The 22,966-nt window shown below is 44.6% G+C and overlaps 1 protein-coding gene across 4 annotated transcripts in view; it reads left to right on the top strand.

Moving 5' to 3' along the window:
* The window catches only part of PDE7A (phosphodiesterase 7A), a 139,674-nt gene that overhangs the window by 15,786 nt on the left and 100,922 nt on the right, over positions 1-22,966 (top strand). Inside the window, exon 2 of one of the 4 annotated variants that reach the window (XM_039524993.1) lies at positions 12,096-12,307. The exons of the other annotated variants lie outside the window; for them this stretch is intronic. Coding sequence (XP_039380927.1) covers positions 12,188-12,307 — 120 coding nt within the window. The 5' untranslated portion in view covers positions 12,096-12,187. The remainder of the gene's footprint in view (positions 1-12,095; positions 12,308-22,966) is intronic. 4 annotated transcript variants of the gene reach the window in all.

The following is a 22,966-nucleotide window of genomic DNA, read 5'->3' as shown; positions in this document are numbered from 1 at the left end:
TAATACATTGCTGCTGCTTTTCTGATAACAGTGCATTTGCTTTTTAGTTTTTTGAAGGCTTCTTTTGCTTGTCTTGTACACAAAGTCTGTTGTATGTCAGTATTTTTCTATAAGCCTTCCACCACATAGTAATTGCACCTTTATTTTTGCTTTAGTTGAGTGATATCCTAAATTTTTCATACTCATATCTATTGTACCGTTTAACCTTTTTCTGCTTCATTTGCTTGTCTTAACGTTGAATAACTTTGTAGTAAACTCATCAACCCACTCTTGTTTTTTGTTTTGTGTTTTGGTTGGTTTTTTGTTTTGGCAGAAAACTTGTCAGATATCATCCACCATGTGTTGTGGATTAAAAATGTAACACATTATCAGTCTGTGATATTTCTTATGTCTAGACACTGGATACAATTGGTGATTTTGTTTTTGTACAATGCTAGTTTTTTTTAAATAAGGGTATTAAATATGGTATTAAACAAATGTTTGTAGTATATTTACAACAGGTTGTGGTAAATTTGAATATTTTTTATGACGTGTACGCTTTTTATTGTATAAATTTTGGTTAGTAAGCTTGGTATCGTATCTGAAGATTTTAGTTTGCACAATTTCGTGACTATTGCATTTAGAAATAGTTTATAAATTTAAAAAAAAATTTTCCTAGGGAACAAAAAAGCCCCCTTCCCTACTGCTTTTCTATGTCTTTTTGGCTCTGAAAAGTAGTGAAGGACCCCTGATGACTATAGCTACAGAGGACATATGCCAGAATAGGACATTCTGGAAGAGGGTAAAATCCACCCCCATCATTGTCTCCAGTAAAGTGTTTAGAGTGTCAGTCAGTTGGGTGCAAAGTCTGGACATGTTTGCAGAAACAAAAGATGAAAATACAGCATTAGTCAAAATTCTCTTCCTTTTAGCGTCCACAATATCAATGATGCATAGGATATCAGTACAGTATTTTAGTATTTCTGGTTGTGTCCAGAGCTTTACAGCTCAATGTAGACTGCTAACTTGTTCTCCAAAACTAGATGAATCTTTCCCCTTTGAAAGAAAACTTGCTGTGGGGGAAGAGCTGTTTAAAACAATAGATAAACCTATAAAACAATGTGCTACTTGCACCACAGCATTTGAAGAATTTATGTATTGTGAATAACCTGCTAAGGTATGTAGAAACTATTGGAGAAAGCTAAACAATTAAATTCACCACAATTCTTAGTGGTTGAGCCTAATAATATCCTCTAACTGACTTGGCTTTAAATCTGAGACATGTCGCTGGCTACAAGAACCTTTCTTGTTGCAAAATCTTGAGCTTTTTCTTGTAACTTGAATATAGGATCTCTTACCAGGTTGGTTGGCTCTGGAATTCTGAAGTCTTTATATTATGCTGACTTGTCTATCAATGATAAAGAGGTTTTGCAATCCAAAAATTACAGAAATTTTTAATATCTGTAATTTAGGTGGAAAAGAGTTCTGTGGCACCTTATAGATTAACAAATGTATTGGAGCATGAGCTTTCGTGGGTGAATACATTTTCATGCTCCAATACATTTGTTAATGTATAAGGTGCCACAGAACTCTTTTCCGCTTTTACAGATCCAGACTAACATGGCTACCCCTCTGGTAATTTAGGTGGCCTATCTTGAATACTTACTGATTCTGCAGCATGCATACCTTCATGTACACATTCTTCTCTCCCATAAGTGGTTTTTCTGCTTTGCAATTCTGAAGTAGGAGAATACATATTCAGCCATGTACTAGTTAGCTATTAATAGTATCTAGAAATGTACTTTGGACACTTTTTTTGAGGTAACTTTCTACTGTTAAAAGAAACCACTGATGTGTAGTTGTGCTGACCTATGTTGGGAGGTAACTAATAGTCCTGTTCTTGGTGTTCGTTTTTGGGCTTAGGCCTGCAGCACCTTAATGTGAACTCTTGTCAAGATACTCAGACATCTTCCTGGTTACTAGGCACTTTTTTGTTACAAAAGGTATTGTCTTGGTTTCAGCTTCTTGGTTTTTGGGGGCCAGAGGGAAGGGAGGAAGGGCTCTCTTCCCAGCCTGGTAGGCTTTGGACTACAACAGTCTTTTTATCCCATTCTGTGAATGTTATTAACTTGGCCTGTGGTGTCTTCTCTGCCAGGATTTGTTTTTTATTGTTTTGTAAATGCTCGTATTTATGTGGTGCATGAGCACACTGTTGGTACTAAAATATTTTATTTGTCAGTTTTTAATAGCACTTCTGCCAGGGGGATTTTCATTTAAAGGTGAGAATGAAGGGTTGCTAAACAACTCTCATTTAAAGCACGTGAGTGATATTTGAATCTGAATAGCGATTAGAAAAATAAGAGTTGACTTTATTACATTTGTTTTTTTTAATTGTAGCAGGATGTTACTAAAACCACTAATAGTCATTTATTATCTCAAAATGTTCATGCATTAGGTGAAACTTTCTTCTTTAGGATCTCAGCAGCTGACGTTCGTGAGGTGACAAAACTCAATAGCAAAATTACTTTTACTATTATCAGCAAATTACAGTTCTCACATATTCTACATGCTAATGTTCCGTATGGTAATGTTCAATACCTAAAGGTGAGGTATTTGGGGAGCAGGAAAAGAGGAAGATAACTTCACATGAATGTACAGAACTAATAGAAAGCATAGCTGAAGTGTGTAGCAGTACCTGTAATTAAGGTTGTTCTTAGAGTATGCATCTGTGTGGATTCCACTGTAGGTGCATATGCATCTCATGCACACAAGACTGGAGTCTTTTTTTGAATAGCAGTGTCCATTGGCGCTATGCATGCGTCTTGTGCTGCATCATGTTACCATGCATTGCGAAGGAATAAAGGTCAGCATGGTCGTGACTCTCTCTCCCTCTGTCTCTCTCCTTACAGCCCGTGGCAATGAGATGGAATTGGTGAGTGTCCAACTCTCCATTAGTTCTTAGCTTTAGCCAAACCTTCTCCAATCTTCTTCAAGAATCAGAAGAGTTCTGAAGGTTTTATTAACACACAACCTCTGAGCTATATCAAATTATGTGGCCTGACTATGGACAGATCCCTCGCTGTACAAGGCTACTTCACATGGTGGACTTGAAACCTCTCCGCTTCAAGCCTTGCCTATTCTACAATGGATTAATTCCTCTGAAAAGATGGGACACAGGCATCTCTTCTGTTTGAGATTCACATATACCTAGCATATAGTTCGTGTGCCAATCATTCTCCACAGGGGCGAGATGCAAGGCTAAAGCTACATCTTCTGGAACAATACACGAAGGTCTCATTAGACCCTGAGGAGATAAACTCTGCAGTTTTGCTAATGGACAAGCCCACATCATCTAGTGATAAGCAACACCGAAGACCAGCACAGAGAGAAGACTGGCACCAATGCCCCAGCACAGAAACTGACCCCAATATTGACATTAAAGCCAGCACTAACATCCCAGTGTTGAAGTCCGGCACCAAGAAGGCTGCTGCAAACAGAGGCAAAGACTCCAGGCTGAACTTGCTGTCCTCCCATAAGGGAAGACAGCATAAAACCTCCAGAGATAAATTCCCCAGAATCTGCATTGTGTCGAGGGCTGGAGAGAAGGAGCAGCCTGTAGCACAACAGACCCTGACCTGTCCTGGCACCAACCCCAGGTCTGGTGATGCATTCCTTGGCATTGATGCCTATTGTGGAGGATGAGCCTAGGGATAACCAGGGTACTGAAGTACCTACCGGTACAGTAAAAACCCCAATACTAAAAGTGCCATACATTTTGGTGTTGCCCTTTTGAGAGGGTCTAGTGCTTCTCATCATTACAAGAGCATACATTCTTCCCATCTTTGAGTAGAGAACCCTCTCTTCTGAAGTCAGTGGTTGGCACCATGGAAGGACCTGCTGACTTCTACAGGGCTCAGTTGCTGCTAGCTTGCCAATACCCAGCAAGCCAGCCACATACCTGTGGTGTGCCATTCTGATGCTATTGGAGGTAACTGGGCTTCACCATCTCTGGCATCGAGATGCTGGTTTGCAGCACACAAGAGAAAGAAGTCATGCCACTGGCCAACCCATGTACACAGTACCAGGAGGAACTGGATCCAGGGACAGAGCATCATCAGTGCCCCATGTTGCCACCAGAGGCACTTATCTTCACTGCCTGATGAAGTGATATCCTCAACACCAGTAATGGAGCCTGATGACTTTGGATCATTTCAAGAGTTTGAGGATTGCAGAGATTCTGGAAATAGTAGTCAGTCATAACAGAGAAATTCAAGGTATCTGATTATCTTGTCTGCCTCTGGTCCAGCTAGGAGTGCCCTTCCCATTAATGTGGGATTGCTTGACCTGGCTAAGGCTATGGCAGATGCCAACCATAATGCCCACTGCAAATTGGGTGGAGAAAAGGTTTCAAGCACTTCCAATAGGGCTTGAGTACCTCTGTATTCACCTCAACTTGGGCTCCTTAGTCATGTTAGTGGTACAAGAGAAATCGCTTAAGAGTACCCCCCAAGGAGAAGTACCCCCACATAGATCAATCCATCTGGAAGGAAAATCCTTCTCTGTCCTCTCTACCGTTCCTTGTGGCTAAATGCTGGGACTTGTGTGCAAAGTATGACTTCTTGACTTAGGACAGGGTGATGCCCTCAAGATGCTGTTGCATGTCAGGGAGGCACTTAAAGACATAACTAAGGAAGATCAACTGGTGGCCTTACAGGTGGCAATGGACGCCTCTGACAAGATGGCAAGTTCTATGCATAGTGCATCATGGCTTCAAGCATTAGGTTTCCTGAGATAATAAAGGCCATGATTGAGGACTTGCTAAATAGCTCTTTGCCATCAAAGGGCAAGCAAACAGGCAGCTCTCTGCACTAAGGCTCAAAGGCCGCTCTGTGCTCCCTAGGGATTTACACCCCAGCCCTGAAGCACAAGCTGTACCGTTCTCAACCCCCGTTGAGGCCATAGATGCTGTCCTACCATCACAGGCAACTCAAATGCCACCAAGAAAAAACTGAGATACATCAGAGGGCACCAACCTTCCTCCTTTTTGGCAATGCACCCAACGCAACAAATTTGACAGGACTGTTAAGAACCGCATCAGATCTAGTCATATGAACATTACGTTCAGAAGCCACCTGACCCCATTTCACAGATCATGGTCTGCCATGACATTGGATATATGGGTGTTAGAGATTATCGCCTATGGCTACCAGTTCTGTTCCAGTCTTTATGCCCTACCCACTTCCCTTCCCCATCCTTCAGGGACCTGTCTCATGAGAGCCTATTGCAAACAAAAGTGACCTTTTTGCTTTTCTTTGGAGCCACAGTGGAGGTTCTACCAGAATTCAGGGGAAGAGGCTTTTACTCTGGTATTTCCTCATTCTGAAGAAGAAAAGGGGTCTTTGTTCTGTCCTATACCTGAGGAGACTTGGCAAATATATACATTGTCTCAGGTTCAGGATAAGGCTTGGTGCCATTATTCCATCTCTCCATGCCCAAAACTGGTTCGTGGCTTGTGTCTCTTGACTTGCAGGATGTGTATTTCCACATTGCTATCATTCTGGCCCCCAGGAAGTACTGAAGATTTACAGTAGGGCCCAACCATTACCAGTACAGGATTCTGTTCCTTGGATACTCCACAGCACAGAATATTCATAAAATGCCTAGTAGTATCCATAGGATTGGAAGGGACCTTGAGAGGTCATCTAGTCCTGTCCCTTGCACTCAGGGCAGGACTAAGGGTATGTCTACACTACAAAATTAGGCCTATTTTATAGAAGTTGATTTTTTAGAAATCAGTTTTATACAATTGATTGTGTATGTCCTCACTAAGCGCATTAATTCGGCAGAGTGTGTCCCACAGTTCTCGCAGTCTCTGCTGCCCATTGGAATTCTGGGTTAAGCTCACAATGCTTGATGGGGCAAAAAGATTGTCACGGGTCGGTTTTGGGTACATGTCATCAGTCTCCCTCCGTGAAAGCAACTGCAGACAATCATTTTGCACTTTTCTTTCCCCTGGGTTACCTGTGCAGACGCCATAGCACAGCAAGCATGGAGCCCGCTCAGCTCACCACTGCTGTTGCGAGCATTGTAAACACCTCGCTCATTACACTGCAGTATGTTCAAAACCTGGCTAAGAGACAGCAGCACGAGGACGATTGTGAGGAGGATGTGGATACAGACATTCCTGAAAGCACGGGATGTGGCAATTGGGACATCACGGTGGCACTGGGGCTTGTTGATGCAGTGGAACGCCGATTCTGGGCCTGGCAAACAAGCACAGACTGGTGGGACCGCATAGTGTTGCAGGTATGGGATGATTCACAGTGGCTGTGAAACTTTCGCATGCTTAAGGCCACTTTCCTGGAACTCTGTGAGTTGCTTAGCCCCACCTTGAAGCGCACAAATACCAACATGAGAGCTGCCCTGACGGTTGAGAAGTGAGTGGAGATAGCCCTGTGGAAGCTTGCAACGCCTGACTGGTACCTGTCAGTTGGGAATCAATTTGGAGTGGGAAAATCTACTGTGAGGGCTGCTGTGATTCAAGTAGCCAATGCAATCACTGACGTTCTGCTATTGAGGGTAGTGACTCTGGGAAATGGGCAGATCATAGTGGATGGCTTTGCTGCAGAGGGTTTCCCTAACTGTTGGTCGGGTGAGAGACGGAATGCATATCCCTATCTTGGCTCTGGACCACCTTGCCAACCAGTATATAAACCACAAGGGGTACACTTCTCAATTGTGCTGCAAGCACTGGTGGATCACAAGGTACGTTTCACTGACATCAACGTGGGATGGCCGGGAAAGGTGCATGACGCTCACATCTTTAGGAACTCTGGGCTATTTGAGCAGCTGCAAGAAGGGACTTACCTCCCAGACCAGAAAATTACTGTTGGGGATGTTGAAATGACAATAGTTATCCTTGGAGACCCAGCCTACCCTTTGCTCCCATGGCTCATGAAGCCCTAGACAGCAGTAAGGAGCAGTTCAACTATAGGCTGAGCAAGTGCAGAATGGTGGTAGAATGTGCCTTTGGACATTTAAAAGCTCACTGGTGCTGTTTGCTGACTAGGTTAGACCTCAGCGCAACCAATATTCCCATTGTTATTACTGCTTGCTGTGTGCTCCATAATATCTGTGAGTAAGGGGGAGATATTTATGGCAGGGTGGGAGGTTGAGGCAAATCGCCTGCTGCCAATTTTGAACAGCCAGACACCAGGGCAATTAGAAGAGCCAGGGGCGGCTCTAGAAAGTAGGCTGCCCCAAGCAGCGCGGTGCGCTGCGCTGCCCTTCCCCGGTCCCGCGGCGGGTCCCCTCTTCCCGCGGCTCCGGTTGAGCCTGCGGCAGGTCCACCGGAGCCCGGGACGAGAGGACCTGCCGCAGGCATGCCTGCGGGAGCTCAACCGGAGCCGCGGGAAGAGGGGACCCGCCGCAGTCATGCCTGCGGCAGGTCCACCGGAGCCAAATGCCGCCCCCCCGGGAAAGGGCCGCCCCACGCGCCTGCTTGGCGCGCTGGGGTCTAGAGCCGCCCCTGAGAAGAGCACAGGTAGGTGTACTGCACATCCAAGAGGCTTTGAAAACCAGTTTCATGATTGGCCAGGCTACGGGGTGTGTGTGTGTGTGTTTCTCCTTGATGCAAACCCGCCCCCTTTGTTGATTTTTAATTCCCTGTAAGCTAACTATCCTCCCCCCACTCCCTTCTATCACAGCTGGCAAAGGAAATAGTCACTATTGTTTTGAAACCATGCGTGCGTTCGTTCGTTCTTTCTTTTTAAAAAAAGGAGATAACTGATAAGGTAGCCCGGGTGGGGAGGGAAGGACAAGGCCACATGGCTTATTGTAGCCACACTACAAATCAAAACTGTTTGACTGCCTTCTGTTGCTTGGGCCATCCTCTGGAGTGGCTGGGTGCTCAACAGGCTGCCCCCTCCCCCGCCTTCTTAGTCATCTGGGTGAAGAGGCTATGGAACTTGGGGAGGAGGGCAGGCGGTTGTACAGTGGATGCAGCGGTGCTCTGTGCTCTTGTTGGCTTTCCTGCAGCTCCACCAGATGCCTGAGCATGTTTGTTTGTTTGCTCCCCCGTTAGCCTTAGCATTGCATCCTGCCTCTTCTCATCATGCTCATTTAATGCTTTCCTGGACTGTGCCACTGAATCCCACCATACATTTGGCTGTGCCCTATCAGTGCGGGAGGACTGCATGAGCTCGGAAAACGTGTCATTGTGAGTGCGTTCCCCACCCCCCCTTCTAATCTGCGATAACCTCAGGGACAGAGATGATAGGGGGAGGATAGAAACATTTGCACCTGCAGCAGGATAAAAAGGGAGAGTAAAGTTGAAGATGATACATTTCTGAGAACAAAAGGGAGGTTCTTTCTCAGTGAATCAAGGAATTCACAGCAGACAGCACATGTGTTTTAGGTACAAGGTCGCATTTTGCCTGTTATATTGAGTGCCTGCCAGTATGGTGATACATCACACATAGCTGTGCAACAGAATTCAGTTTCCAGGCAGTCATGGTAAGCCAAAGGGTATGCGGGTTTGGCTTATAACCCCTTCATAACATGTGGGAATGTTTTCAAACTGCAGCACCCTCCTTTCCCATAGCAAGCAATGCCAGTTGGGTTTGCTGTTTAAAAGGAGGGGCTGTGGTTTTTGGGTGGATGTGCAGCATACACCTCCCTTCAGCCCTCTGCGTGATGATCCCTTTTAGTCAAGCACAAACAGCCCAGCATGAATGGTGGTGTTTTACTGTTCTCTTACAAAAATTCCCCTATTTCAACTAGGTGACCATGAATGATCTCTCTTGAGGCTAACGCAGAAAGGTATAGACCGAATGTTGCTTGAATGCAACCAAAACCCAGGACCATTCGCTGCCATCCTTTGTGCTGCAATGGTTCCAGATTACTTGCTACTGGCTTGATGTGGTAAAGTGTCCTACCGTGGAGGACGAAATAAGGCAGCCCTCCCCAGAAACCTTCTGCAAAGGCTTTCAGAGTACCTCCAGGAGAGCTTCATGGAGATGTCTCTGGAGGATTCCTGCTCCATCCCCAGACACATTAACAGATTTTTCCAGTAGCTGTACTGGCCACAAATGCATCTTAAGTCTTCAGGGCAAATCAAACATTAAACACTATTGCGTTTAAACCCAGTACTATAGTTACAAATGTGCACTCCCAGAGGTGCCTTCTCCGCCTTCAGGGTCGGGGATCCCGCCTGGGGAGGGTATTGGCTCCAGGGTGATGAAAAGGTCCTGGCTGCTGGGGAGAATGGATTCACTGCTTGCCTGCTGCGCATTCTCCTCCATGTTGCATGAGACTCCCCCCTTTCAGGTGGTAGGGTCCCCCCCCTAGAATGCCATGCAGCTGATCATAGAAGTGGCATGTATGGGGCTCTGACCCAGAGCAACTGTTTACCAAAAAGACAAAAGGAGGCAGGCTTGCGTGAGCTTTTTGACTTTCACCTGGCACTGCTGTGTGTCCCTCTTGTAGCTGCTGTCCATCATGCCCTGTGCGATTTTTTTTTGGCATATATATTAGCATTTCTTCTCTTTGATCGGAGTTCTGCCTGCACAGATTCTTCTCCCATACAGCAATCCGATCCAGTGTCTCCTGTTCGCTCCATGCTGGAGGTCATTTGTGATTCTGGGGAGACTGCATGGTCACCTGTGCTGCTCAGCTCACCACGCTGACCAAACAGGAAAAGAAATTCAAAAGTTCCCAGGGCTTTTCCTGTGTACTTGGCTAGTGCATCGGAATTGAAAGCACTGTCCAGAGCAGTCACATTGGAGCACTGTGGGATAGCTCCCGGAGGCCAATAATGTTGATTTGTGTCCACACTACCCCAAATTCGACCCAGAAGATAGATTTTATCGTTACATCCCTCGCCAGGGAGGAGTACAGAAGTCTACTTTTAGATCCCTTTAGGTTGATGGAATTGGGTTGCTTGCATATACGCATTCATTATAAAATTGGCCTAACACAGCTAAATTCTACCTAACGCTGTAGTGTAGAGCAGGGCTATGTATTATCTAGACCATCTCTGACAGGTGTTTGTTTAACCTGCTCTTAAAAATCTCCAATGACAGAGATTCCACCAACTTCCTAGGCAATATATTCTAGTGGTTAACTACCGTGACAGTTAGGAAATTTTTCCTATTGTCCAACCTAAATGCCCTTGCTGCAATTTAAATCCATTCTTAAGCCCTTCTTGTCCTATCCTCAGAGGTTAAGGAGAACCATTTTCCTCACTCCTCCTTGTAACAACCTTTGTATGTACTTGAAAACTTATGTCTCCTCTGTCTTCTCTTTTCCAGACTTTAAAAAAAAAAAAAAAAATTGGTTTGTTCAATCTTTCCTCATAGGTTGTTTTCTAGACTTTTTAAATCTCTTTTTGCTCTTTTCTGGACTTTCTCCACTTTGTTAACATCTTTCCTAAAATGTGGTGCCTGGAACTAGACACAGGACTCCAGTTCAGGCCTAATCAATGTGGAATAGAGTGAAAGAATTACTTCGTGTCTTGCTTACAAAACTCCTGCTAATGTTTCCTTTATTTTTTTTGCAACAATATTACACTGATTCATCTTTAGCTTGTGATCCCCTATGACCCCCAGATCCCTTTCTGCAGTACTCCTTCCTAAGCAGTCATTTACTTTTTTGTGTGTGTGCAACTGATAGTTACTACTTAAATGGAGTAGTATGCATTTGTCTTATTGAATTTCATCCTATTCAATTCAAAACATTTCTCCAGTGTGTCCAGATCATTTTGAATTAATGATAGCATATTTAAGGTGGCAGGGAATCCATGTCTGTACCAGGACAACTGGCTGATCAGAGAGGCTCCAATAGGAGACTACAGCAGCCTTAGAATACACCTCTACCTCGATATAACGCTGTCCTTGGGAGCCAAAAAATCTTACCGTGTTACAGGTGAAACCGCGTTATATTGAACTTGCTTTGATTCACTGGAGTGCACAGGCCCCCCGGAGCACTGTTTTACCACGTTATATCCAAATTTGTGTTATGTCGGGTCGCGTTATATCGAGGTAGAGGTGTATGTCCTTTCCCCTCAACCTGGGCTCCTTTATGATCTGTGAGAAATCTTCTCTCATACTATCTCAGATGATCATAGCTCCTATAGTCTCTGGCCAATCAAGACTTGATAGAGTACATCTGCTGAGGACAGATGCAGATATTCAGTCAATGGCAAATGACCTAAAATTGAATGCAACAATGTGTACGTGTCTGGGACTTAGGCCAAATGTTGGCACATATGTACATGCTGCCACTTGCGAGACTCAATCTTTGGCCCTTACAGCTATGGCTGAGGTCCATATACTCTGTCCATATACCACATGAACAAAAGGGTCATAGTTGTGCCTCAAGTCTTGCAAGAGCTCTCTTGCTGGCTGGACCCAGTGAACATGCAAAAAAGGTTCTATTCTCCACACTCTAACTATGGTGCTTATCACAGATGCTATAAGTAGTCACTGTAGAAGTCCATCCTAGAGCCAATACTCTTTCAATGAGGGACTCCTGTAATAGACATTGTGACAGGTTGGACCCCTCTATTGGGGTGCTACTGGATGTGCTGGGCTCCCACTGAGCCCGCCAGTCCTACCAGCCTGGGTTTCCCTTGCACTGGGTTGCTGTGCCAGGCTGTCAAGCCCCTTTCCAGCACACACCCAGGCAAAGCCACACCCAGCTATAGACACAGACTGAAATCAGCTCTGTGTAGGGGGATTCAGCTAGCGGAATGGCCGGCACTCTGGCGCACACACCATCTAGAGTGTAAGCCCCAAAATAATAATTTCTTGCGCTGTATAGAGATCTGTACAGTGCACACTCAAAAATTGCTCCCTCCCTCAATGTGGAGGGAGATATGAACAGCTTTTTGCATAACTTTGATTTCCCTGTCTCCCCTCAGTGTAGACCAGGCCTAAGCTTAATTCACTAAAGAAATAGGTTACAAAATGTAATTTCTCACCCTAAATTATGTTCTTTGGCAGGTTGCAGAGTTTCTGTAGCTTAGAGTTCCAGTTATTTCTCTTTACAGACTAGACCCCTGTCTCAGCCTAGACTCAGCCTTGCCTTTCCCCAACTTAGTTCCTTTGTCTCTTCAGGTGCTTTCAGCAGCCTTCCTTCTTGGGCAGGGAGGCAATGGAGAAGAACCCTGATTGACTTACTTCCCAGCCTTAAGTAGGATCTACATAAGATGGGAATCCTTTGTTTCCAGTGGAAAAATACCAGCAGTGTTCAAGGTGGTACCCCGTACCAGGTGACATCAGATGACCCTACAGTGTCAAAGCAACATCCCAGGAAGCTCCTCAGGAAGGTGGGAGATTCGTATCTTCAAAGTTCTATTGTCCTCCTTAAATGGCTCGCTCAGGCTGATTGCCTACTTTCTGGTGGGCGTTCCCCCAAGTGTACACACAGTTGTAATTATTACGTAGTCAATATTCCTTACTTCAGATACAGAAATACATGCATACAAATTGGATAACATTTAGTAGATCATAACCTTTTCAATGATACCTCACGTGGCCCTCCGTGCATAAAACATTAGTTACGCCATATTTATATCATATTTCTATGAAGAACGTGGGGTGTAACATCACTCCTCTCCCCTTAGATTATGGCCAGAGGGTTGGTCACCGACCAGTGTGAAGGCAGTGTGCCTAAAATTCTCTTTAGTTTTAGTTAATCGTGATTAATCATGCTGCTAAACAATAATAGAATACCATTTAAATATTTTTGGATGTTTTCTACATTTTCAAATATATTGATTTAAATTACAACACAGAATACAAAGTGTACAGTGCTCACTTTATATTTATTACAAATATTTGCACTATAAAAACAAGATATAGTATTTTTCAGTTCTTCTGTAGTGCAATCTCTTTATGATGAAAGTTGAACTTAAATGTAGAATTACGTACCAAAAAACTCCTGCATTCAGAAACAATGTAAAACTTTAGAGCCTGCAAGTCCAGTCCTCCTACTTGTTCAGCTAGTCGCTCAGACAAACAAGTTTGTTTACATTTGCAGAAGATAATGCTGCCTGCTTCTTGTTTATGATGTCACCTGAAAGTTAGAACAGGTGTTTACATGGCACTGTTGTAACAGGCGTTGCAAAATATTTACATGCCAAATGCGCTAAAAATTCATATGTCCCTTGATGCTTCAACCACCATTCCAGAGGACATGCATCCATGCTGATGATGGGTTCTGCTGGATAACAACCTAAAGCAGAAGGGGGCTGTCAAGCAGTGCTAGTGTTAGACTCGCTGGGGCCCAGGGCAGAAAGCTGGGGCCCCACCACATGGAGCTGAAGTCCAGGTCCCTGAGCCCGTAGACCCATTAGACTTTAAGGTCAGAAGGGACCATTCTGATCTTTTAGTCTGACCTCCTGCACAATGCAGGCCACAGAATCTCACCCACCCACTCCTGTAACAAACCCCTGACCTATGTTTGAGCTACTGAAGTCCTCAACTTGTGGTTTAAAGACAGAGAATCCGTCACCCGAGGCTGAAGCCGAACTTAGCTTCGTGGGGGCCCCTGTGGCACGGGGCCTCAGGCAATTGCCCTGCTTGCTACTCCTTAATGGCAGCTCTGGCTTTTATAGTAGAAAACCAGTTGTGGCACAGGTGGGCCGTGAAGTTTTTATACTATGTTGCGGGTGGGGGTGCCTTGGAAAGAAAAAGGTTGAGAACCCCTGTTCTAGAGTATAGATCTCTGAGCATTTAGCCACTAAAGCCATGAGGCTGTGCCTCAGTTTCCCCTTCCACACAGCACATTACACACCTAATGTCTTTTCTCCTGTGTACAGTTTCAAGACTAGTTACAGGTACTAACTGCAAAATATCAGTATCACAAGGCCTTTTAACATGAAGTGTTATGTAATGAAACAGTAAAACCATAAAGGCTTTTAGCACATAATAAGTTATGTATCACTCCCAACATGTTCAAGGGTTTTTATCCAAAAGATCTTGTACATTTTTACAGTTTTTGGTATCAGCAACAAACTAGTCACAAGAGTTAACATTTGTAATAGATTTGATATTAATATTAGTGTACCTTTTACAATTTTTTGTCAGGCCTTTGGCTCAATACCATTTGGGGTTTTGGCATTTAGGGTTAACTCGTGGCTTCCATTTACAGGATAAAATTTTTCCTTTCCTTCCTGTCCTGTGGGGTCAAATTCTGAGTCTTGCTTAACAGAATCCATTGTCTGATTAAGTGTGTCCTCCCTGCTAAACAGCTACAGGCAAGTGTTTCTCTCTCCTATCAGGTAATTTGCATCAGCACAGACACTAGCTTGTTTATCAGTTTTCAGATTCGTAACCGTTACCGACTCCAAGGCTGGACTCGGTCTTAAAGAGATACCATTCATTTTCACTAGCATGTTAGACTCAAGGTTCTTTTTTCCTTCCATTACCAGCCTCTGCTTCCAGATGGAATCAGATGTCAGGTCCACTAAGACTACAAGACATATCCGAAGTGTCTAGAGATGAAAGTTTGCCTGCCATCTCCTATATTCTCAAGAGATTAATTGCACAACTGTCCTGCTCTGCAGATTTTGCTACCCACAGGGTGAAAGTAACTTACAGGACTTACTGGTATTGCTGGAGTCCTGAGGGAGGCGTGACCTCATCTGGAAGAGGCGTGGCCTCAAGCAGAAGAGGCAGGGCCTCTTAAGATTTAAAGGCCCTGGGGCACCGGCTGTGGCTGGGAGCCCCAGGGCCTTTAAATCAACCAGGGGCTCCCAGCTGCAGTGGTGTCTGGGAGCCCCGCGGGGCTCAGGGGCAAATTATAGGGCCCAGGGCTCCGGCCACCACGGGGACCCCTGAGCTTTGCCGAGCTGGAGCCGAGATTAAAAGAGCCCGGAGCTCCTGCCCCTGCGGGGAGCCCTGAGCCCTTTAAATCCCGGCCCCAGCCCAGCCACCGGAGCCGTGGGCAGGATTTAAAGGGCTCTGGGCTTCCCGTGGCTGCGGGCAGCCCAGAGCCCTTTAAATCCCCGCCGCGGAAGCTGGTGTGGTCTGGCATGGTGTACTGGCTCTTGCTGGTACGCTGTACTGCACCATACCGGCTTACTTTCACCTCTGGCTACCGAGTCCCCCCCCTTAACCTGAGACACAGACTGTTCACTTAAATGTCTCCATACAGGTTCTTTATGTTCCAACAACATTGTCTCCCCAGCAAGCTGGTCAAGCTTAGAGGGCTGTTCAAATTCCCTAACAATTTTCATTCCATCTAAAACCCTCTTAAAGCTATCCATACTGGGTCTTTCTAAAGCTGAGTTAGTAGATCCTTTTTCAACAGAAAAATTTTGGCTGTTAGAAACTGAAATAAATCTCTCCTCCTAAAAATAAACAGTAGCCTTCCATGGACTGAATCATCCTGATCTACCTCAATTAATTTACTTCCACACCCTTCAGGTACAGCAAATTGCTTGCAAAAACTGCCATGAGGCTTCTCCTTAGGAGCTTTTTTAAGCAACAGTTCACCTTTCTTGCTCCACAGAAGCATTGCTCTGCTGAGCCACCACCAACTCCTGAGAGACACACACACACACACACACCCCCCTCTGGCCCATTAGGAGGATTTTTACACAACCTCCTTTCAGGTAAGCTGCTAGTGGTAATGGCCTCAAGATATTTAGCCTGCACACTTTGAAGGAACTATTCAAGTTAAGTGGCCCGTCAAAAGAACACTTAGCTCACAATGGAAGACACTCATCTACACTGGACTTTCCTGTGAATATTCCATCTGAAATATAGGTAATGGCCTCTGCTATGACTAAGCAAAATCATGCATGGACATGTGACTTGCCCATGTGACTCCAAACACCATCTTGTTCCCTGTAACTTTCCACTAGCTGTGCTGAGGGCTTTGGAAACAATGGATTTCCCTCCACATGGCAGAAGCTATAAAAGGCCCTGGAAACATCTCAGTTTTGCCTATTTCCTGCTCAAACTTCTGGACTATGAACTTGTACCATAGGGAGCATTTTAACAAAGGGAATGAAGACCTAGAAACAACCAGAGACTTGACTTAAGCCAGCAGTTTATTCCATCACTGCTACAAGCCTGAACCAAGAACTTTGCAATTGTTGTATGTATTTGATTTCTTTAACCAATTTTAGCTCTTGCCTTTCTTTCTTGTTATAAATAAACCTTTTAGATTTAGATACTAAAGGACTGGCAACAGCGTGATTATTGGGTAAGATCAGAGTTATACATTGACCTGGATGCGTGGCTGGTCCTTTGGGATCCGAAGAACACTTTGATTTGGTTTTTAAAGAACCAAACATCTGTAAGTCTAGTGTTTTTGGTGGTGATACAAGGACTCGAATACCTAAGGAAACTGCTTTTCTGACTTCTTGTTAACCAGTGTGGTGAAACAGAAGTTTAATTTTGTTGCTGGTTTGGTATAGCTTATGGGAGAATAACCACCAATTTTGGAGTGTCTGCCCTATTTCTCAGCAGTTTGTCCTGAATTTGGTATTCTCCATTGTGACCCATGAAGGCATGGTGACAGACATGTTCACTCCAAAGCACAACACAAAATGCCCAAATATCTGCTTCACAGGGGGCATGAATCTGGGCTCTCTCTCACAAAAAAAAAATCTAGGTGGTCTTAAGGACTTCTGTATGCCTTCCCACCAGTTCTTTTGATCCTTGGGATATCAAAAATCAGACAGGACAAGGCTATGGTCATCCTGGTAGCCCCTTCATGGCTGAGACACTTTTGGCTTGGATCTATTGCAGACGTCCAAGCAGCCTCCTGTACACATCCCAATCTGCCTGGACATAATATCTCAGAACTATGGTCAGATACTGCAGTTAGACTCTGCAGTCATCACACCTGAAGGCCTGGATGTTGGCTGGTTGAGCATTACTGATGGATTGCTCCTTACGGGTTCAGGAAGTTCTACACAGCAGAAAACCTTCCATCAGGATGACTTACTCCCTGAAATGGAAGAGATTTTTCATATGGGGAGCCCAAAGCAATATGGACCCAGTAGTAGCCCCAATAGCAAGGATCCTTGACTGTATGTTGCTCCTGAATCAGGTACTAGGACTGGCATTTAACACAGTCTCAAGGTTGACCTGGGCAGCAATATTGCCATGTAATGCTCAGTACAGTCATACTTTTTCTCTCATCTGATGATATGGAAAATTCCTCAAAAAACCTCCTTCATAGGTATCTTTTGGTTAGGGGTCTGACTCTCACAGGTGGGATCACTCCCTTTGAATCACTGTTGGAGTGATCATTAGACCCCTTTTGTCATGAAGATAGTCTTCCTGGTTGCCATCATGTCAGCATAGAGAATCAGCGTGTGCCAAGACTGCCTTACATGTCCTACCTAAGGGATAAGATGGAGTTGAGACTACATCCCAAGTTCTGCCTGAAGATGGTCTTGGACTTGTATTTTAATTAATCATTTTTGCCAGTCTTCTCGAAGTCATGCACTATGCCAGAAGAGCAAAAACTGTACTTAGAACAAAGCTCTAGGCATGTCCAAATACCTTACTAAGGCCAGGCCTTTCCACCTGTCCCCTTGCTTCTTTGTGGCCATTTTCTGGCTCATCTAAAAGCCAAGCTATCTTGGCTTTTACAGAGAATCTCCAAGTGAATAACATGGTGCATTTTCACTTATCACTGGTGAACTGCTTCCTCCAAACATCAAGGCATGCTCTACCAGCGTGCAGGCAGCATCTTCTACCTGCTTCAGGAACATTACAATCCTGAGATCTGCAATTTGGAGCAAGCCACTGACATTTGTCAAACATATGTCCTTGACATAATGGCAGGCAGGTCATATGTCAGTGTCGGGAAAAGCAGTATTGCAATTTTTTTTGACTGATACAGCTGAAACTCTTCACTCCCACCATCCAGTCAGGGAGAATACTGTTTGCCAGTCCCGTAGAGTGGGACCCATACTGATGCACATTTGAAGACAAACAGTTACTCTACAGTAACTGTTTCTTCAAGATGTTGTAGTTGGTGTGGATCCCACAACCTACCCTCCATCCCTGCTTTCTGAAGTCTCAGCCAGCCTGGCTTTGAACTGTTGCAAACAACCCATCATTTATACCCTTGTATTGGAACATGAAGAGGCACAGGGCACGTGCATAGCCATGATGGACATGTGTTTATCGAAATAAACAAAAACCCTCCAGTCTCACATGCATGGGGTGCCTGTTTACCTATAATTGCACCATCTCAAAGAACCACACTTACTTGAGGGTAAAGAACCTAAGCATTTTTATTTCAGATGGTGCTCTTTCAGTTACTGGACATATTTCAAACTCACCTTTCAGACTGAAATTTTCCAGATCTGGTCTCAGTGAATTTTAATTTTTTTAGCAAAAATAAGTCAGCAGTTTGGGTGTTAAGAATCCTAGTCAAGCACTCCATTGTGACCACTCAGACTGCTGTGAGGGGAGCTGAAGCATCTGGATTGACAGGTGTTTAAGCTTCCCTGAGTCTTCAATATTGGAACTCTGTTTCCTCCCTTGACCTCTCTGGCATGCTTCTTAGAGCACTGACTGTCTGCTAACCCTTCACAGAAACTGAGTCCCTCAACTCACCAAATTTAGGCACCCAGGACCAGTGCTGAATCCCCCAGGATACCTCAGTAATCTAAACACACCCTCTCCTAGAATCTCACCCCAGATGAGATCTTCTGGGTTACAGTTACTCTTTCAGGAGGCAAGTGACAGCTGTGAACTACTCCTGGAGGGAATTCACATATGCAGAATTCATGTGCCCTGAAGAATCTCACCCCCACAACAGAAAATGGATTCTGCTGGAGAGGTGCTGCAATTACACCTTTCAATCAGCTCATGGGCCAGAGCAGCCAGCCAGAGATAGGGAGGGGGCAGCTACTGCATTCCTCACAGCACCCTGCCCATGAATCCAAGTGCAGCCACGTGGGATATGGGGGGGATTGATAGTGTGGAGTATGTGGGGCTGCTGGGAGATCACATAGAATGGGGTTCAGAAAGGCTAGTGGCGGGGCGGGGAGAATGGCAGATTGGGACAGGGACCCAGGAGCTAGTGGGGTGACAGTATTGAGCCAGGGGCTGAATGGGAGTGTGGGTGCAAGGACACATGGGGGAGGAGGGTGGCTGAGGTGTGGGTGCAGGGCCACAAGTGGATGGTGTGAATGGGAGGGCAGTGACATGGGGAGGGGGGGTAGGGCCAAAGGGGGGTGGCTGAGGGGGGGGCAGCGACACATGGGGATGGGACAGATATGCCTGACTGGGAGAGGCTAGGTGTTAGCAGGGTCTGCAGGGGGAGGCTCCCCCTCCCCAACTATCCCCCTCCAAAACCCCCTTTTCTATACTTCTCCTACCTATACCCAACAACCCTCCAGGTTCACTTAGACTCCTACCAAGCAATTTACTTCCTTCTCCCTCAACTCCTCCATTATCCCTGACTCCCCGCAAGCTTTTGCACTGCTTTTGAGGAGTGTGGGAAATACGTTTCTGTAATGTATTACTCAGAGCTCTGTTTTAATATGCCTAGTAAGGAATCTGTTTGTCAAAAAAAAAAAACTCCTGAATCTTTTGTCTGTATTGTTAGACATACTTGCTGACAGTATTTTGAAATTACCAAAATAATGGAAACTGGCTTGATTATATAGTTATTTTGGCATGTAAAATTTTGCAGAAATTTTACTTATTCCCCCAGGAGTCAAGAATATAATACACAAGTATAGCACAGATTCCAACATCATTGTTCTTTTATACTTATCTGTATGTTTGTGCTCTAATCTGTTATCAAGAAAGCAAACGTCCTATGCCCTTCCATAGCTCACACATACAAGGGTTTTCCATGATGCAGCAATTTCATGGTTACTTCACAGCATCAACCACAACTAATAAGTTATACAGATACTTCACAAATTATCCTGGGGTGGAGGGGGGGCTGGGTTTGAGGGGGAAGAGTCCTCTCTTGCCACCATAAAAACCTGAGACAAATCTTTCAGGGAAGATGTTTACCTTACTGAATATTACTTCTACAGTACTCCTAGATTTATTAGTTGAAGTAGCTTTCTTGGGCACTGCATTGCATTCAACAATCTGAAAGGATGGGAGTAAAGAGAACTCTAATCTCCCCATCATACTTGAACACCTTATTGGCCTGGATCTCCATAATACCTATAGTGATATGTTGCAAAAAAATAAAGGTCTCAGGATGAATTCAGGTCATCTTGGTCTTGAGAAGTCTTTCTGGACAGTCTTAAGTGTTTTATTTAAAAATGCAGAAACTCAGATTTTAATGACCAGAGCACAGTTAATCTGCTAATGCTCTGGATCCTTGTTTATTTCTCAAATCAAACTGAAGCACTGGGTTGTTGTAAATCTGAATGAATAACTGAAATACATGATATTTCTATGAAATGAAACCTATCATATACTAGGTGACTTACTTAAGCATATTTATTCTTCAAATACCAAAGAGATTAACCTTTAGTTTACAGTTAAATAAGTAAAAAGCAAGAACACAGAATTCAGTGTTAACTAGTAATAAACTACAATTATCTTGTGTGTGCATGTAAAGGTGCAGGACTCACCTCCTGCAGCACCTCCTGCTGGTCATCTCAGGAAATTAGCTTTTGTGCCCTCTGCTGGCCCGTGTCCCACTGCTGCTGGCCCCCATGTCCCTCCTGGACCTGGTGCCCCTTTACCTGGGGGCTGCCCCCTGGCAATATCCCCACCAGTCTCTGAGTCTTCCCTCTCTGGGAAACCCCCAACCCTCTAATCCCCACCTTGCCTCAGTCTGGGCTACTGCCAGTCATCACCAAGCCCCCGCTCCCTGGGGCAGACTGCAGTGTAAAAGCCACTTATCATAGGCAAGGGAGTTCAGACCTGCTGCCTTCCTCTGCCTCCCAGTACCTCTATGGGTCTTGGACCAGGCCCTGTAGCCTGGGGAGTTGCCAGCCTGGAGCTCCCCTGCCTCTCCCCAGCCCTGCTTCACTCCCAGTACCCTTTCTGCAGGCAGCCAGGCCCTGCTCTCTCCCAGCCTGGGGTGGGGGAGGGGGAGAGAGACTCCTTCTGGGCTTCTGGCTTCACAGCCTTTTTATACAGGCCAGCTGTGGCCTGATTGGGGCATGGCCCAGCTGCAGTTGCTTCCCCAGTCAGCCTAGTAGCTGCTTTCTCCCAGCCACAGCCCTCCACGGGGCTGTTTTAAGCCCTTCAGGGCAGGAGTGGAGTAACCACCCTGCTATACTGCAATATGCTTACCAATTTTGTTTTTATCCCACTTCAAACAAAACAGTTTGTGCTAAAAATTAGGGCTGTCAAGCAATTAAAAAAAATTAATCATGATTAATTGTGCTGTTAAACAATAATAGAATACCATTTATTTAAATATTTTTGGATGTCTTCTACATTTTCAAATATAGTGATTTTAATTACAACACAATACAAAGTGCACACTATATTTATTTATTACAAATATTTGCACTGTAAAAAACAAAATAAATAGTATTTTTTAATTCACCTAATACAGGTACTGTAATGCAGTCTCTTTACCATGAAAGTTGAACTTAAAAATGTAGAATTCTAAGCAAAAATAACTGCATTCCAAAATAAAACAATATCAAACTTTAGATCCTACAAGTCCACTTAGTCCTACTTCTTGTTCAGCCAATTGCTCAGACAAACAAGTTTGGTTAGTTTGCAGGAGATAATGCTGCCCACTTCTTGTTTGCAATGTCACCTGAAAGTGAGAACAGGCATTTGCATTGCATTGTAGTAGCCTGTGTCTCAAGATATTTACATGCAAGATGTGCTAAAGATTTATATGTCCTTTCATGCTTCAGCCACCATTCTGTAGGACATGTGTCCATGCTGACGGTGGGTTCTGCTTGTTAATGATCTGAAGCAGTGCGGACTGATGCATGTTCATTTTCATCATCTGAGTCAGATGCCACAGCAGAAGGTTGAATTTCTTTTTTGGTGGTTTGGGTTCTGCAGTTTCCACATGGGAATGTTGATCTTTTAAGACTCCTGAAAGCATGCTCCATGCCTCGTCACGCTCAGATTTTGGAAGGCACTTCAGATTCTTAAACCTTGGGTTAAGTGCTGCAGCTATCTTTAGAAATCTCACATTGGTACCTTCTTTATGTTTTATCAAATCTGCAGTGAAATTTTTCTTTAAACGAAGAATATGTGCTGCGTCATCATCCGAGACTGCCATAACAGGAAATATATGGCAGAATGTGGGTAAAACAGCAGGATACACACAGTTCTCCCCCAAGTAGTTGTCTCAAATTTAATTTAATTCATTTTTTTTCAACAGGCGTCATCAGCATGGAAGCATGTCCTCTGGCATGGTGGCTGAAGCATGAAGGGGCATACGAATGTTTAGCATATCTGGCATGTGTATATACTGTGCAATACCAGGTACAAAAGTTCCATGTGAATGCCTGTTCTCACTTTCAGGTGACATTGTAAATAAGAAACGGGCAGCATTATCTCCCATAAATGTAAACAAACTTGATTATCTGAGCAATTGGCTGAAGAAGTAGGATTGAGTGGACTTGTAGGCTCTGAAGTTTTACATTGTTTTGTTTTTGAATTATGTAACACAATAAAAATCTATATTTCTAAGGGTACGTCTATACTACCCGCCGGATCGGTGGGTAGTGTTGGAGGTATCTGGGATCGATTTATCACGTCTCGTCTAGACGCGATAAATCGATCCCTGAATCAACACTTGTACTCCATCTTGGCAGGAGGAGTAAGTGGAGTTGACAGGGGAGCCCGGTGGTCGACTCGCCACCATGAGGACGGCCAGGTAAGTCGAACTAAGATACTTTGACTTCAGCTACGCAAATAGCGTAGATGAAGTTCTGAATCTTAGTTCGAAACCCCCCCGCCCCCCGCTAGTGTAGCCCAGGCCAAAGTTGCACTTCCATGATAAAGAGATTGCACTACAGTACTTGTATGAGAAGAATTGAAAAATTCTTTTTCTT

The sequence above is a fragment of the Mauremys reevesii genome, linkage group 2 (genome assembly GCF_016161935.1).
Source record: "Mauremys reevesii isolate NIE-2019 linkage group 2, ASM1616193v1, whole genome shotgun sequence".
Taxonomy (NCBI): Eukaryota; Metazoa; Chordata; order Testudines; family Geoemydidae; genus Mauremys; species Mauremys reevesii.
The sequence above is the reverse complement of the archived record's forward strand: the minus strand, read 5'-3'. Positions and strand labels throughout refer to the sequence as shown.